Raw genomic sequence first — 17399 nt, forward strand, 5'->3', positions numbered from 1 at the left:
GTCATTGTTAATTAATATCACCATCACTGGGGTCATAATCTAAAGGTTATGAGTTTAAGCTTCATTGAGGCATTAAGAAAAGAGAATTTATCAGGCGCAGAGGGCTTTTTTTTTTTTTTTTTTGCGGTACGCGGGCCTCTCACTGCTGTGGCCTCTCCCGTTGCCGAGCAGAGGCTCCGGACGCGCAGGCTCGGCGGCCATGGCTCACGGGCCCAGCCGCTCCGCGGCATGTGGGATCTTCGCGGACCGGGGCACGAACCCGTGTCCCCTGCATCGGCAGGCGGACTCTCAACCACTGCGCCACCAGGGAAGCCCGCAGAGGGCTTTTTAATGATTTATTCCTCTAAGAACAACTAAGGATTCGTTCTTTCCACCGGCTCTGACTCCTAGTCAGGAACGAAGTGTCATCTTTCCTCACGTCCCCAGCAACCAGCATTGGGTAGTATCCTTGGTAAATGCCCAATGGACAGATGAGAAAAAGAGAGATCAGATGGGGGGCGGGGAGCAGACAAGGTGCACAAAAAATTTTAAAAGAGACTCTCTGTGCTGCAAGAGGACTCACTGAGAATAACTTTAATAACTGGTATTCCTGAGGAAGCTGATGGGGGAGAGGTGTGGAGAGAAAGGGATGCTTAAAGAGGAAGGTTCAATTTACACAAATACGATGACTTCGAACTCCCAAGGAAGCACCCCTGGTACTAAGGAAGCTGACCCTTGCTGGGGCCAGACGCCCAGGTGGCTTTCTGGAGCCGGGGCTGGAGTCCTGGTGGGAGGCGAAGCAGGGGTGTGGGCGGGGCTTGGAGGAGGAGGGGGTGGGCGGGGAGGCGAGGCCTGGCCCGCCCCAGTCCTGCCCCTGGCCCCTGGGAGCTTCCCCCCTGTGTCCGGCCGGGCGAGGGGTTAATGCTATGGCCAGAGGGGAGGCCTGGCGGCCCGGCGGGCTCGGGCCTGGGCTCAGTGGGGCGGGTGGCGCCGCTCGGCCAGGCCCCCGCGGCCCAGCACCTCCCCACTGAACTGGTAGGTGAGCTTCTTCTTGACTTTCTTGACCTCGCCCGTCTTGCCGTAGTTGCGAAGCGCGCGGGCCATCTTCTGGTAGGTCATCTTCTTGCGGTTGCCTTTCTGGATGCCCCAGCGGTGCGCCAGCGCCTCCTTGTGCTTGGACGAGAACTGGAAGGTGCCCTTGTCCTTGTCCACCCACCAGATGCTGTCCTTCATGTCGCCACTGCGCAGCAGGTCCAGCAGGAACTGGTACAGGCGGATCTTCTTCTTGCTGCCTGCGGCCGGAGGTGGTCAGCGCCCACGCGGGGACCCAGTCCGCCTCCCCCTGACGTGGGACCCCCCCCCCGGGGTGGTCTCTGGGGAAAGGTCACCAGCGAGCATGCGCACACCCACTGCCACGCTCGGCCTCGGCACACGTGCTCAGACACGTGCGCGGGGACAGACTGCCCCAGGCGCCCTCATTAAACACACGTGAAGACACATGTCGTCAAACACTCATGCACTCACACACACACACACACACACACACACCCATACACACGCACTCAGCTCTGTGGCTTGACTGCCGAGTCCGTCGGCCTTGGCCGCGGTGGGTACGGGGCGCACGGACGGACCGGGTCACGGCTGGGCCCAGGCTGGGTCAGGGGTGGGACTGGGCCCCCTACCTGTCTCCCCGTGCAGCAGGCCAGGCCCTGGCTCCAGGCCGTCGGCCTCCCCGTCAGACACCTCCAGTGGGGGGCTCTGCCGCTCACCCTCCTCCTCATCCGAGCTGGGCTGAGCCGGGGACAGGGAGGGGTACGGGAGGCACATCCGGGGCAGGTAGGAGACCTGGAAAGGCGGCGGAAGGAGGGTTGAGGTCACTGAGGGGCAGTTCAAAGCTCAGGGCTGCCAGGTCGGGGTCGACTGCATGAGAGAAGAGGGGGTGCTGGCGCGGGGCAGAGGGATTTGGGGGAAGGCTGGGCACCCTGAAGGTCAGGCGGGGTCACCCCACACAGGGGGCAGGTTATGGGGACAAGGGGCCCCTGAATTCCCACGCATCTCCCTGGTTCAGGGCGGCGTGGCCCGGGGAAGGAAGCACACGGACCGGCAGCAGCCCTGGGGGGAAGAGGTGCTAGAGAGTCAGGCACTGGAGCGAACGGGGTTGTGTAGGCGAGTGGCAAGGGCACCAAGAGGCGGTGGAGGTCCGTGAGGGTCGTGAAGGTCAGTGGAGGTCACTGACTGGGGTTAGGGTCGCTGGGGAGGAGGAGGGGCCGTAGAGGTCAGTGGAGGTCAGGGCACAGGGACTTGGGTGCCGGATCCGTGAGGGGTCAGCGAATGGGGGTCGGGAGGTGCCCAGGGCCGGGCCTTCAGGCTCGGGAGGATCAGTGGGGACGCGGGGATGATCTGGGCTCTGTCCATGGTGGGGCGAGAGGAGATAAGGGGTGTGGGGTCACGGGGTCAGTCGGGGGGTCAGGAGGCGGCCGTTGAAGCTCTGGCCGCCGTTGGCGCTGTGAGGCAGGAAGCTGAGTTGAGTAAGAGCCCGCGTCAGCTTCCTGCGAAGCGCCGGCCTCACCGCAGGCCACGGGCTGGGCTGGGCCAGGCCGGGTGGCCCCGCACGCACCTGGTGGCCAAGGCTGGCGTGGGTGGGCGCCATGGGTGTGTCGAGCACGTGCATCTGCTCCAGCTCCATGTGGCGGTAGAGCTGCTGCAGCTGCGGGGCCTGCACGCTCTGCAGCTCCGTGAAGTGGTTCTCGGGGAAGGTCTCGAACTCGCTGTGCATGTGGTGCGGGTGGAAGTCCCAGTAATGGTCTGGGGGGCAGGGCAGGAAAGGTTTATGCTAATTAAAGAATAATAATGCCAGGCCCGTGTCACCGTATAATAATCGCCACGGACCAGGCTGGACGGCAAGTTGACATTAATCACCTCACGCCCCACCCTGTTGTTTTCCGACCCCCATTCTATAGATGAGGATACTGAGGCTTGGAGGGGCTACATAGCATGCCTGCAGTCAAAGGTCTCATCCGTGGCAGAGCTGGGACCCAGGTCCGAGGCAAAGGCTGTGTTCTCAACAACCGTTCTACCCTGCCACGCGTGCGATCACAAGGACGCAGGCTTTTGAGCCAGAGTCCGAATCCTGGCTCTGCCGTTTACTTTGTGTGTGACCTCAAACGCGTGCATGGACCCCTCTGGCCTCCGTTGACTCACCTATAAAGTGGGGATAATAGTTACCGGGAGGATACACATGAGTTCACAGTTGTAAAACCTCCTAGGCCCAGAGCCAGCCCTTGGGGAATGTTGAGTCCCCTCTCCTCCCCTTAAGACCCAGCCGCGGTCCCTGAGCTGACTGGCTGCCCACCGTCACAGCTCACAGCCTTGTCACGTGGCCAAGGTGTGACTGCAAAGTCACAGGGCTGACATTCCTCACACGCCGGAACTTGTCTGGGCTCCCGGTGCCGCTCCCTCAAGGCCATGTCCTTGGGCAGCTCCACCTGTGTTCCAGCAAAGATGCGGGGACCCGAGGCTTTCCCAGAAACTCCCTGGTGGGTGCTTTCAGAGTCTGCGGTAGGGTGGCTTTGAGTTTGGGGAATAGCTACGTGCCACTGGGAGCCCTGCCTGGGACTGGAGCCGGCCTTCAACACGGTTTCTCTGGGCACCATTTCCAGGAACAAAAACTGCCACATGTCTGAGGACTTCCTGCGGTCCAAAAGAAGATGTGGTGATAAAGTGACAAGAGGGATTTTCTCGTGTGTCCAAAGAGGGAGTGTACAGGGTGCTAAGCCAGGTTGGCGTCTCCAGGACAAACACAGGGCCGCGTAGGGGGACCATCACCTGCCTGGTGTGCGTGTGCGTGTGCGTGTGTGTGTGTCTTTCTGTTTCTTTCTCACAAACACATACTCACACATCCCTAAGAAATGACATGTGTTGTTTTGGCTCTGCACTGGTTATCAGAAGACTCACTTTCAAATCTTGCTCTGTGGTGGCTTTGCTGTGTGACCCTGGACAAGACATTTTATCTCCCTGAGCCTCTGATTCCCCACTGCAAAAGTCAGAGACCCAACTGAGTGGTTACTGAGGTCCAGTCCACGTGTGGAATCATTTGAACCCACAATCCAGGCTCCCACCTCCGTGAAGCCGCATGGCATAGGAGAGAGAAAGTACATGATTTGGCCAGAGCTGGGTTCGAATCCTGGCTCTGCCACTTAGCCCTGAGCGACACCGGGCAGGTCATTCTACTTCTCTATGCCTGTTGCCTCAGTTGCGAGATGGAGCTAATAATTACACCCATCTCATAGGCTTGCTGTGAGGATTAAATGAGCTAATGCCCGCAAAGCACTTAGAACAGAACAGGACACAAAAGAAGACTCGGTAGAACATTAACTATCATCGTCATTATAGTAATTAGTATTATTAATGTTTAATGCTCGCTTTAGAGAGCCTAAGTCAGCACTTGAGCAAACAGCAGATGCTTTAATATGTGTGAGTTCCTCATCTTCCCTTGCTCCCTGCCACCTTAGTCTGTGGCCCAGAGAAATAGTTTGAGGGCCCTGGCTGTCACTTTCTCCCAGGGGCTGGAGTTGGGGGCCCAGCGCTGCACCGAGGGCAGGGACTGGTTTTGTTCGCCTCTGTATTCCCAGTGCCTAGATGCAGTAGGCACTGAACAAACATTTCTGGAATGAATGAATGAATGAATGAGTAAATCCTATCCTCTTAAGAACTCTGACTCTCCTTCAGAAAATTATCCAAATCTGAAGGGAAAACAAAACACAGCAACATTGAATTTGTACTTTCATCTTGCTGTGAGTTAACAAGACCCAGAAATTCTCCACTTGCTCTGGGAGGGTTCGCTTTGTCTTTTAGCGAGGGGCTCTTTGGGGCCCTGGGATTTGGTGAGTGGATCCAGGTTCCTCTTTAGCTGTAGAGCTGCCCTCCGGCCCCACTCCTGGCCCTTCCCATTTTTGCCTTCTCCTGCCCAGGCTGAAGTGCCCAGATTGTTATAGGATGCTGTGTCCTGCCCACCGACCCCACATGCTCACACCTACTCCAGTTCTGGGCTGGGGAGCCCCTGTGTTCTGTCTTTCTCTCCTGCTCCCCACTTCTGTTCTAGCTCCTCCTGAGACCCATGGGCTCACTCTGGTGGGCCCAGCCTGAGGCCAGCACTTTCCATAGCAGGTCTCAGTACACCCTCGTTGGAGTCACTTTGGGGGCTGGAAAAGCCCCAGCCCACTGGAGACCCACGGAATCATCAGCGCCAACAGGAGACCTGGGAATCTGGCCTTTAAGAGGATCCTAAGGAGGTTCCTTGGCTCACTGAGGCTCTGGAACCCTGCCCCAGGGTCCCCTGAAAGCTGCAACAGAGACTCTTGGGCTACAATTAAGGTTTCAAAAAGCCCAACGGAAACCTTGCCTTTACCCTTGATTTGAGGGCTTAGCATTTATGTAATAAACGCTGTCTGTTTGGTAGGCAGAGGCGTTCCAAGGATGGGGCCCTCTGAAGGAACACAATGCCAGGAGTCCATCCTAATGCAAAGGGCAGCACTCCTGGGCTCTTTGGACCTCATTTCTGGATGACTGTTCATGAATGCATTGCTTTATCCCTTTTTGTCACTTCAAGAGGTCACCCAGACTATCCTGCAACTTCTGCCCCTTTAGCATGAACTCTGCTCCTCAAAAGAATGTAGTGTGCTTTGCATATCTGGAGATAGCTCTGGACCCTCCCTTCTACAGCCTGTTAGGCACCCAACACGTACTAGGCCTCAATCAATATTTGATTAAGTGACCAATAAATGTTAACTTTTAATGTGTTTTTTATGTACCAGGCACTATGCTAAGTACTTAATCCACATTATCTCATTTAATCCTCACCTTAGCTCTGACAAGGTGGCCACTATAGTATGATATTCCTTTTGCATATGAGGAAACTGTGACTCAAAGGCATTAAGTCCCTTGTCCATAGACAGTCATTGGTAGAGTCAGGATCCAAACCCACCTGTGTGTGACTCCAGGAACTAAACTCTTACCACTACGCCATACCACCTCTCAGGAAAAAGACTGCTAAGGAAAGCTTTAAGTAAGGCCCTTGGTGACAGAGAGAATTTACAGGCTGCTCTTATCCATCTGTCTGTCTACCGTCATTTACCCCTCATTCATTATTCATCATCCGTCCATCCACCCATCCATCATCCACCCATCATCCATCCATCCACCCATCACCCATCCGTCCACCCATCCATCATCCACCCATCATCCGTCCATCCACCCATCCATCATCCACCCATCCATCCGTCCTTCCACCCATCCATCCATCCATCCACCCATCCATCATCCACCCATCATCCATCCATCCACCCATCCATCCGTCCATCCACCCATCCATCATCCAACCATCATCCATCCGTCCACCCATCCATCCGTCCTTCCACCCATCCATCCGTCCATCCATCATCCACCCATCACCCATCCGTCCACCCATCCATCATCCAACCATAATCCATCTATCATCCACCCATTCATCATCCATCATTTAATCCATCCATCCATTATCCATCCATCCATCCTTCCATCCATCATTGAACCTTCATTCATCCAGCCAACAATTACCCATTTACCAAAATCTTTCACTTTCTCCCTGTAAACCAGCTCCCAATCTGGGACCAAAGTCCTGCCCACACATTCCTATTCTAACTCAGTTTTTTGGTGTCACTAATACCTGCATGTCACTAGGACAAAAATAAAATGATATTTAAAACAACCCCCCGCCCCCCTCCCCGCCACACACACAAAATTCAAGCCTTAAGTGTCATTCAGTTGACCTTTTCTCCTCAGAGCAGAAACCCCAGCCTGATGCCAGGGCTCACCCCAGGGAAGGAGAAGTAAGATCAAGATAAGAGAAGGAAGATGAGGAATTAAGAAAGCAAGGGATGAGAAGAAAACCTTCACAGGAAATCACAGACCAGTGGACGAGGGCTCCTTAAGCCCAGCCCTCCTGCAAATTGTTCAGATATGGAAACTGAGGGCCAGAGAGCAGAGAGTTCCGGGTCTCATGTTTCTTGTTACTTTCTACATCGTATCCTAACTATTAAGGTTTTAGTTATTTCCCTTGTTACAAAGATATAGGACCTGTGTTTTATTCACTCTACAGCACCTAGCAATGTGCCTGGCATGTAAAAGATGCTTAGCATATATTTATTAGATGTATAAGTCAGTGGGAGATGCATGGAGGGTTTGGTGGGGGGAAGGAAGAACACTTGGAAAGGTGAATGAATGGATGATTAGATGAATATGTGAATAAATTGGTGGATGGTCTATTGTATGAAAAGATGAATAAGTGTTTGGAAAGATAGAAGGACAAGAGAAGGGTCATACTTTGGAACTCCATTTCCTTCAACAATCCCACTGCAAATAGCAAATCCTAGTAGCCATTAGGATGGCTACTATCAAAAAACAGAACAACAAGGACCTACTGTATAGTGCAGAGAATTATATTCAATATCTTGTAATAACCTATAATGGAAAAGAATCTGAAAAAGAATATATATAACTCAGTGAATCACTTTGTTGTACACCTGAAACTAACACAACATTGTAAATTATCTATACTTCAATTTAAAAAATGGTTTAAAAAACAGAAAATAGGGGGCTTCCCATGTGGCGCAATAGTTGAGAGTCCGCCTGCCGATGCAGGGGACGCGGGTTCGTGCCCCGGTCCGGGAGGATCCCACATGCCGCGGAGCGGCTGGGCCCGTGAGCCATGGCCGCTGAGCCTGCGCGTCCGGAGCCTGTGCTCCGCAACGGGAGAGGCCACAGCAGTGAGAGCCCGCGTACCACACACACACACAAAAAAACAGAAAATAACAAGTGTTGGCAAGGATGTGGAGAAATGGAATCCCTGTGCAGTGTTGGTAGGAATGTAAAATGGTGCAACCACTATGGAAAACAGTATGGTGGGTCCTCAAAAAATTAAAAATAGAATTACCTTATAATCCAACAGTTCCACTTCTGGGTATATATCCCAAAAGAACTGAAAGCAGGATCTCAAAAAGATATTTTTATACCCATGTTCACAGCAGCATTGCTCACAATAGCCAAAAGGTAGAAGCAAGTCACGTGTCCATCAAGAGATGGATGGATAAACAAAATGTGGTATAAACGTATGATGGAATATTATCCAGCTTTAAAAAGGAAGGAAATTCTGACCTATGCTGCAACGTCGATGAACCTTGAGGATATTATATGCTCAGTAAAATAAGCCAGTCACAAAAAGAGAGATACTGCATGATTCCATGAATATGAAGTAGTTACTGTAGTCAAGTTCATAGAAACAGAAAGTAGAATGGTGGTTGCCAGGGTCTGAGGGGAGGGGGCAATGGGGAGTTATTGTCTAATTGGTACAGAGTGTCAGTTTTGCAAGATGAAAAGAGTTCTGGGGATGGATGGTGGTGACGGTTGCACAACAATGTAAATGTTCTTAATGCCACTGAACTGTACATTTGAAAATGGTTAAGATAGTAAATTTTAAATTATGTGCATTTTATCACAGTTTAAAAATAATAATAATAAATAGCAAATTCTGTGAGCTCTACCTTCAGAATCTATCCTAAATCTGTCTGCTCCTTTCCTTTTTTTCCTTTTCTTTTTTTTTTGGCCACGCTGTGTGGCTTGTGGGATTTTAGTTCCCCAACCAGGGATCGAACCTGGGCTCTCAGCAGCGAGAGCACAGAGTCCTAACCACTGGACCGCCAGGGAAGTCCCTGTCTGCTCCTTTCTGTCTCTCTCGCCACCACCCTTGTCCAAGCCACCGTCATCTCTCGCCTGGATTATTCCAGTGGTTTTCTACTGTGCTTTCCCCCCGTTCCTACTCTTGTCTCCTCTCCATCTACTCTCCACACAGCAGCCAGAGTGATCTGTTTAAAAGCTTATTCAGTGGAACCACTAGGTATTGGGAGAAGATACTGAAAACTTCCAGAGAGACAAAACAAAACCAAACAGAAAAAAAACAAAAAACAAAAAAATCACCAAAAATGGTTACATTCAAAAAGAGGACATAGAATGACATCAGATTTCCTAAGAAAAACTCTAGTAACCAGAGGACAGTAGAGAAATGCTTTCAATTTCAGTGAGAAAAAAAATGATTTTCAACTTAGATTTCTGTACACAGCCAAACTACTGTTAATCAAGTGAGAGCATAAAGACACCAGGTAAAACAAACAACAAGAACAAAACCTTACCTCCCATACATCCTTTCTTAGGAGAGTATAATGAGAAGAGCAATAAATCCTTATATAGTGTTCACTGTTCTAAGCATTTTAACTGTAGTAACTCATTCCTTCCTTACAGCAATCCTGTGAAGTAGGTATCATTAAGAAGAAGTTGAAGGACTTCCCTGGTGGCGCAGTGGTTAAGAATCCGCCTGCCAATGCAGGAGACATGGGTTCGAGCCCTGGTCCGGGAAGATCCCACGTGCCGCGGAGCAACTAAGCCCGTACGCCACAACTACTGAACCTGTGCCCTAGAGCCCATGAGCCACAACTACTGAGTCTGTGTGCCACAACTACTGAAGCCTGTGTGCCTGAGCCGGAGCTCCGCAACAAGAGAAGCCACCGCAATGAGAAGCCTGCGCACTGCAATGAAGAGTAGCCCCCCTCGCGGCAACTAGAGAAAACCCACGCCCAGCAACGAAGACCCAACCCAGCCAAAAATAAATAAATAAATTTATAAAAAGAAAGAAGAAGTTGGGGCACAGAGGGGTGAGATGTCTTGCCCCAGGTCACCCCACCCAGTAGTGAGGAGTTGGGGTGTGACTCCCAGCAGCCTGGTTGCAGCGTGAGGTCTCCATCTCCCTGCTACACTGACCCTCAGAAACACAGCGACGAGAAAGTACAGGTAATCAAAGTACGCCATGTGGCTCAGCTGTGAGTAATATTCACATGGTCCTAATAATGGAAAATTCAGATACTGATTTAACAAAAGTTAGAATACAGAGGAAGACAAACACTGTATGATCTCACTTATAGGTGGAATCTAAAGAAAAAGCTAAATTCAGAAAAAGAGATCAGATTTGTGGTTGCCAGAAGTAGTGGTGGGGAGAGGGACAGGGGAAATTGGGTGATGGTGGTCTAAGGTACAAACTTCCAGGTGTAAGATAAATAAGTCCTGGGGATGTTATGTACACGATGACTATAGTTAACACTGCTGTGTGGCAACTTTGAAAGTCAAGAGAGTTTCGCCTAAAAGTTCTCATTACAAGGGGAAAAAAATTCTTTTGTAAGTATATGAGGTGATGGATGTTAACTAAACGTATGTGGTAATCATTTCACAATGTACATGTGTGTGAGGTCATTATGCTGTCACACCTTACACTTATACACTTACGTTGTATGCCCATTACAGTAATAAAATGATAAAGAAGGGAAAAAGTTACTATAAGTATCTTGGTATATGTGGAGAAGTGTGAGTGTGAGTGTGTGTGTGTGTGTTATAAATACCTAGAAAGTCAAGTTCTCATCTTTCATAGTACAAGTGAACAGATGCCTCAAAGTAAAAAATCAAGCTAGATTCATCTCCACCTAGCATATAGAAAGTACTCAATAAATGTATGTGAATGAATAAATAAAGGCTGTTCTAAGTCTCTATTTCAAATCTTCATATATACACTTACATAGCCCTGTAATAGAAAGACTAGAGAAATAGCTTTTATCTATCTCTGGTTGTTATGTATGCCATGGAGGAATGACTATGATAAGTTTATGTAAAAAGTAGCAGATTGCAGAACAGTATGACACTACAGTCCACTTTTGAACGGATAGAATATGCACATGTGGACGTATACACTTACAAACATACAGGATTATACATGTCAAATAAAATATCTGCAAGGATAGACCAAGGTGCTGTCAGGTCTAATATAAGAACGGGAAGAGGCTAATATTTCACTTGCTATGCTGTTGTATTTTAAAATTGTTTGCAATGGGTATTTCTTGTTTTAATAATTAAAATTAAACACTTACAATTTATTTAGATTTTTACCACACACACACACACACACACACACACACACACACACACACAAAGATTATTCAGATCATGTCATTTCCCTGCTCAGAACCCTCCAATGGCTTCCCATTAGATGCAGGATAAAACCCAAACTTCTGCCACGGCCATCACGCCCTGGGTGATCTGCCCCCTGCAGACCCCTCTGGCTTCATTTTGTTTCTGCCCCCCTGTGCTCACTGGCCACTCTGGTCCTCGGGGGAGGTCCCTCCTGCTCTTGCAGTTGCTGTTCTCTCTCCCTAGAACACCTGTCCCTACCTGCCTTGACATTCATGTTCCTTCCCTGCACTCAGATTTCCACTCAGCTGCCACCTCCTCACAGGCCTTCCTTGACCACCCAGTTAAAGTGTCCCCCACCTAGACACTCCGAATCACGTTACTCTACTTTCCATAGGACTTATTAGTACATGTCTGTTAGTTTGATTTTTCACTGTCTCTCTCCCTCACTGGACTGTAAGCTCTACAAGGGCAGTGGCCTTGCCTGGCCTGCTCATCATGGAACCTCCAGTGCCTAGAACAGTTTCTGGCGAATGGCATATAATCAGAGGTTATTTGGTGGATGGACAAATGAGGGGATGAGTGGACAAGTGGATTGGACAATAAGTGTTGGAAGAATGGGTGGGTGGCTGGTGGGTGGGAGGGGAGTGGATGGATGGATGAGTGGGTGCCTGGCTGGCTGTCATCTGGGGCATTGGAAAATGACCCACTTGATCTGTCACAGAACCTTCTGTGCTTCTCTACTCTCTCAGCTGCTTCATCCCTTCCACCTGGGGGGATTCAGTAAAGCTAACATACTATGTCCTGAAAGTTTACTGGGCCTTGTACTCAGTATATTACCTCATATATTACATGTGTTAACCTCATTTAATCATTGCAACTCTGTGGAGTGTTTTCATGCCCTCAGTTTTATAGATGAAGAAACAGGGGCTTAGAGGGGTTAAGTCACTTGCTCCAAGGTTACACACTAGTGAGTGATGGAGCCAGGACTAGACCCAGGTCTGGCCCCAGTGCCTTTTCACTAAGCCTCACCACCTAAAAATACAGATGCAGAGGACGTGCAGGAACAGGTGGAAGAATGTGCGGGCGTCTCTACTCTTGAGTCTTCAGAGAATACCTTCCAAAAGATATTAAGAAGGGACAGAACAGATGGCCCGGTGGGCCGTGATGGCAGGGGTGTGGCGGGGAGGCGGGGGTTGTGAATAGGGACCAGAACACCTGGGGACACTGGAGGAGTCTATGAAGGGTTTGGGTCTGAAGGACCCAAATGGGGAGCTCACACATCCAATTAGGAGTCACTCCTAGAGCCCCACCCCAGATATAAGGGATCTGCCTGGTCACTGAGCCAGGAAAGCACTGGCTTTCTCTAAAGTGCTCACTCCATCAGCCCACCCCAGGCCTAGCTGGTTTCTAGATATATAAACCCATAGCACACCCATATCACAGGAGGAGAAAATGAGGCTTCAATAGACCCAAAAGAAATGCACCCAAACCCAATGAAACCGCGAAGGGGTCAGGCCAGAGGAGAAAGGATCCCTAATGCTGGAAGGGGTCAGAAGTAGCCCTGAGCTTGCTGGGACCCGAGCTGTCCTGCTGCCTGAAGCCACCAGGGGGCGCCAGTCCTCAAACAGGGACTTTCTCTGGTCCCGAACTGCTTGGTGGAAGGGTGTGTGCGCAGGTCTCTGGATCAGGGAGACCCAGCCCTTGACCCTGGCAGCGGGGGGATCTGGGGATAGAGTTGGATGAGGGACACTCTCTAAATTGTCTGGATTTTCCACAGAGAGGATGCATTTCTTGTAGAATTATAAACAAGCTTAAACGGATGAGAAAAAGGGTATTTTTAAAGACTTTCTAGCCCTAGAGCTCTGAAAGAAGCCTGTGTGTTCCCATATATGACCTTGAAGTACATCCACCACCTACTCCCAAGACATGGCTTCTAGGTATAGTCTTTATAGTAGTTGTCAGGTGTGAGTTCCAGTTGAAACCGTTCGCAAGGTTTGGCATCTGGATGTGAGGGCCCTAAATAAGGACTCACCACAAATGGCATCTCTGGGTGTGGCCGTCAGGTTTAAACGGCCATAGATATGCCAGCAGAATGGAGGTGTGAATGGCTCCCAGGTGTGGCCCTCAGGTGTGAAACCTTCCTCAGCTGTGGCACATAGCACACCTGTCCCTCTGGGACTACAGAAACCCCAGTGTCTGGCCTGCCCAGGTCTCAGACCCCCCGAAGAATCCTCCAGTGAAGACCCATTAACTAGGCCACCTGGCCTTTGGTTCAGAGATGTCTCATCGCTATACCAAGATCCACCTCAGGTAACCTCTCTTATCTCCCTGCCCAGGTCCCAGGCGTTGAAGGCCTCTCTCTCCTCCCCTGAATTTGCTTCAGGAACAAGGCTGAGCCTTGGGGGAGCACAGTTAGGCCCAGATGGAAAACGCCCCTGGCCCAGGCCCCATCCTCGCCCCCGCCCCGAACAGACTGGGGTCTTCAGCCCCTACTGAATGAGGAGTCCTCAGAGCCTTTCCTTCAGCTCAGCAGCTCTCACATAGGAGCGGTTCTGCCCCCCCAGGGGACACTTGGCAATGCCGGAGACATTTTTGGTTGTCATGATTGGCAGTACTGCTGGCATCTAGTGGGTGGAAGCCAGAGATGCTGCCAGATATCCTACAATGCACAAGACAGGCCTCACAACATAGCGTTATCCAGCCCAAATGTCAATAGACAAATTCTGCTAGCCACGCACAGCAGGGAGCGGGGCTGCCCCAGCAAGGAGATGAGGGGTTAGTGTGTGTATGTGAGACAAGAACGGAGAGGAAGACGGGGAATTGGGGGAGGGGAAGGTGGAAAAGCACTGGGCCTGGAGCAGACCGACAGAGCTGGAACCCACTGACCGGCTGTGCCACCTTGTACAAGTCCCGTAGCTGCTTAGCTTGTTTCCTCGTGTGTAAAAAGGCCAAAAGGGTTGGACAAGAAGATAGATGTAGAAGAAGCTAACCCGTGCCTGGATACAGCCAGGATCCTCCATAAATGCAGGCTGGGGGCGTGGGGTGCTGGGAAGCAGGACTGTCGGGGGTCAGGAGAGTGAATTCACATCCCCAAGAGCTAACTGGATCTGATTCTCAGAGTTCCAAAGAAGCCCTGGGAATGAGGCTTCTTTCCCTTCTCCCCGGAACCCAGCCGTGCTTGGGCGCGCAGGCCAGGCTGGGGAAGTGGGGCTGGGCCGGGGCCCGGTACTCACCGCTGTGGCTCTCTCCATCACTGCTGAGATAGGGGTAATATTCGTGCGTTTGGCGTTGGTAGAGATCCGTGTCATAGGGAACTAGATCTTCCGATGGCTGCTGAGAGAGGAGGGTGTCAGGGCTGGGAATGTGGCCGGGAGACCGTCTGTATCAGGCTTACAGCCCTCTCTCTGCTTGGAACTGGGAGAGGCCATAGAGAGAGGTAGAGGGGGACCCAGGGGAGCAAGAGCCTTGGCTCCTGCAGAAAGGGGGTGACAGGGACCCTGGAGGTCAGAGGTCAAAAGAGGACCAGGTCTGAGAGGACAGCCCGTCACCTCACACTCATACTCACATTCTAGCGTGTGCCCGGATCCCAGCCACACGCACGCACCCTCTCACGGTCACACTGATATGCCTACACCCCCCAAACACATACATACTCCCCGTGACACACTTCTACCCACACTCTTACATGCGAACTCTCACCCCCCCGTCCACTCACAGCCCTCACACTCGCTCTGGGGGTCACTCACACTTACACACGCTTGTCGTCACACACACACACCCCATTATGCACCCACCTGTAGGCACACGCAGCGTCACTGGGATTAACACACGTATCCACCCACTTGCCTGCAAATGCATTAACCCACACACTCATACCCACACCCTTCCTCGGTCACTCTCACTCCACCTACACACTCACGCCACGGCACACACGCTTGTCGTCCTGCTACAGCCCCGCCCTGACACCCACTCTCTCTCTTAGCCGGTGCCCAGGGCCACCACCATTAGCAGTGGCCGTTCACACTGATGGAATTTACAGGACTCACCCAGGCAGGGACAGGTTTGGGGGCCTCTCCCTCCTCCCCCCTCCTCCTGACACGCTCCCTGGGATGCTCCCTGGTCTTCCTCCCCCCCCCCCCCCACCCCACTGGCATAGGGAATGCTCCCGGAGGCTTCCCAGCAGTCATCAGGCCTTTCCTCGCCCACACAGTGTGAGCCCGAGGATTGCACAACAGTAACTCCGGCCCTCAGGGCTTGTTTCGGCAACCAGGGCTGCCTTGGTAGCCCACCCTCCAAGGACCCACTCTGAGTAGCCCCTGGGCTGGGGCGCGGTGTGGGAGCCCAAGGGGATGTGCCTCCTGCCCCGCTCTAGCTGGAGTTCAGGGATTCAGAGGTCAAGGGTCAGAGACAGGGTGGCCAAACCCCAGGGCCTGTGGCTTTCTGGAGGCAGGGCTGGCTCTCCTCGGGACCACCTCTGTCACCACTGCTGGCCCCCAGGTCGGCGGAGGGTGGGCCAGGGCCAGGTGCCGAAGGGCTGGCTGGTTCTGAGTCCGACCCAGGGAGGAGCCTGGCACTGGGCTTGGAGGCAGCGCAACCCCACAGCAGGATGTCAAGCCCGGGGTGCCTCCCCCAGGCTCTGAGGCCCCGCTGGGGTGGGGCGGGGGGAAGGGAGCTGCCTCCAGGCCGGGAAAGCTGAGTCAGGTGGGCAGGTCCTGCCAAGCCCTTCCCGTCTCCCCCCAGGGCTCCCCACCCCTGCTGAGTTGGGTCAGGGTAGGAAAAGGGAGAGGGGTCCTCTCAGAGGGCCCGGGCCTGACACCTGCCGAAGGCTGCAACTGTCACTGAGGGCAGCAGCAGAGGGGGTCTGCCCCAGACGGCTGCCCTTCCCTCCCCGGGGTCCCCCGGGACTCCTGCTTCTTCACCTCCAGCCTCAGCCCTGCCCCCACTCCAGGCTCCCCCCTTGACCTCCCCCAGCTCCCACCCCAGCCCCAATCTCAGCCCCGGGGTGTCCCCAGCACCAGCCCCTGCCCTCCACTCCCTGATCCCCAGCCAGAGCCCACCCCTAACTGCGTGGCTAGCCTCTGCTCCCCTCACTGCTCCGGCCCAGCGCCTGCCCCGACCCCTGCCTCTGCCACTCAGGGCCCAGGGCCCAAGCCCCAGACCCTTGGGGCAACAACCGTGTCCTCTGTACCAGGCCCCAGGCTGGCTGGTGGGGACCCAGGCTTAAGGCAGCCTCAGTCTCCAGAAGCACCCAGGCCACCTCTGGCCTCTTGCCGCCTGCCCTCAAGCCCGTACCGTCCTGGGGACTGGCATCCCCCCCCACACCAGTCTCCCCATTTCCTCCGCCACCACCTCCCTGCCGCCACCCTCACCATCCTCAGCCCTGCACCCTGCCGTGGAGCTCCGGCCTGCCACCCGAGCCCCATCTATAAATAACCGTTCAGGCCCCACCGATCACAGCTCCACCATGGGCTCAGCCCTCAGCCCGCCAGGGCACGCTCCGAGAAAGCCAATGGCCCCCTTGCTGGGTCTCAGGCCGGGAGCTCCAGGGAGGAAACACCAACTTCCCACTGATAGTGGGAGGGCAGCCGGCGGGCTGGCAGGCAGGCGGGTGGGCGTCCGAGGGCCACAGGTTGGGCTGGCGGAGGAGCCCCAATACTCACAGGGGGGACGAGGGGAAACCCTTCCATTTTGCACGCCTGTAACATCCAGCCGAGCTCCGAGCCGGTCAGGTCCCCTGCCTTGGTGGGGGCCAGTGCGGAGCCCCTGGGGATGGGGCGCCCCGTCGGGGGCTGGACGGACTCAGGGCGGGTACAGGGCTCAGGCCTGCCCCTTGAGCTACAGGAGCCCTGGGTGAGCCCCCTCCCTTGACATTGCAGGGCCAGCGCAAGTTCCTGATTTTATCGAAGGCCTGCCGCTGGGAGATAGTCCCCTTGGGGTGACATCACCACCCCAGCCCGTTTGCATAAATCTCTTGCGCTACAGGAAGTCTCTGGCCGGCTGGGGCAGGTGGTGCTCCAGGGGCTGGCCTGGGAGGCCATGGGGGCCAGGCCCCCTGCCCAGAGGAAGCTGGGACTGTGAGGGGCGGCCTTGAGGGCTAGGGTGGGAGGAAGAGTGGGAGGGAGGAAGGCTGCTTCCACCACCGGAGGCCTTTCCTGCACCCGGGCCCTGCAGAGGCTCTCTAACCTCTAACCCCTAACCCCACAAATACCTGCTTCTCTTGAGACCCCCACGTGGCCAACAGTCGCTTCCTTGGGGTCAGAGCTGTTAAGGGTGGGTGACCTCTTGCGGTCTCTGCTTTCTGGGGTCAGCCTGGTTGTCTGAGGGCTCTGATCCAGCAGAGTGCCAGGCCTGGCTCTTCCTGGGCCCGTAGGTGGCAC

General features: G+C 53.3%; 1 protein-coding gene across 2 annotated transcripts; it reads right to left on the reverse strand.

Annotated features, from left to right (window-relative positions):
* Positions 1-564: 564 nt before the first annotated feature.
* Positions 565-16910, reverse strand: SPI1 (Spi-1 proto-oncogene). Of its 2 annotated transcripts, none has more exons than XM_060017403.1 (5): positions 16683-16910; positions 14256-14352; positions 2597-2784; positions 1662-1824; positions 565-1271 (listed from the first exon to the last, which is right to left on the reverse strand). In XM_060017403.1, exons 1-5 carry the CDS (start codon positions 16725-16727, stop codon positions 952-954), a joined length of 813 nt encoding a protein of 270 aa, XP_059873386.1. In that variant the 5' UTR covers positions 16728-16910; the 3' UTR covers positions 565-951. The 2 variants fall into 2 exon arrangements, with proteins under 2 accessions (XP_059873386.1, XP_059873385.1); XM_060017402.1 differs by having other exon boundaries at positions 14256-14355.
* Positions 16911-17399: the final 489 nt, after the last annotated feature.

Source organism: Delphinus delphis, chromosome 8 (genome assembly GCF_949987515.2).
Source record: "Delphinus delphis chromosome 8, mDelDel1.2, whole genome shotgun sequence".
Taxonomy (NCBI): Eukaryota; Metazoa; Chordata; class Mammalia; order Artiodactyla; family Delphinidae; genus Delphinus; species Delphinus delphis.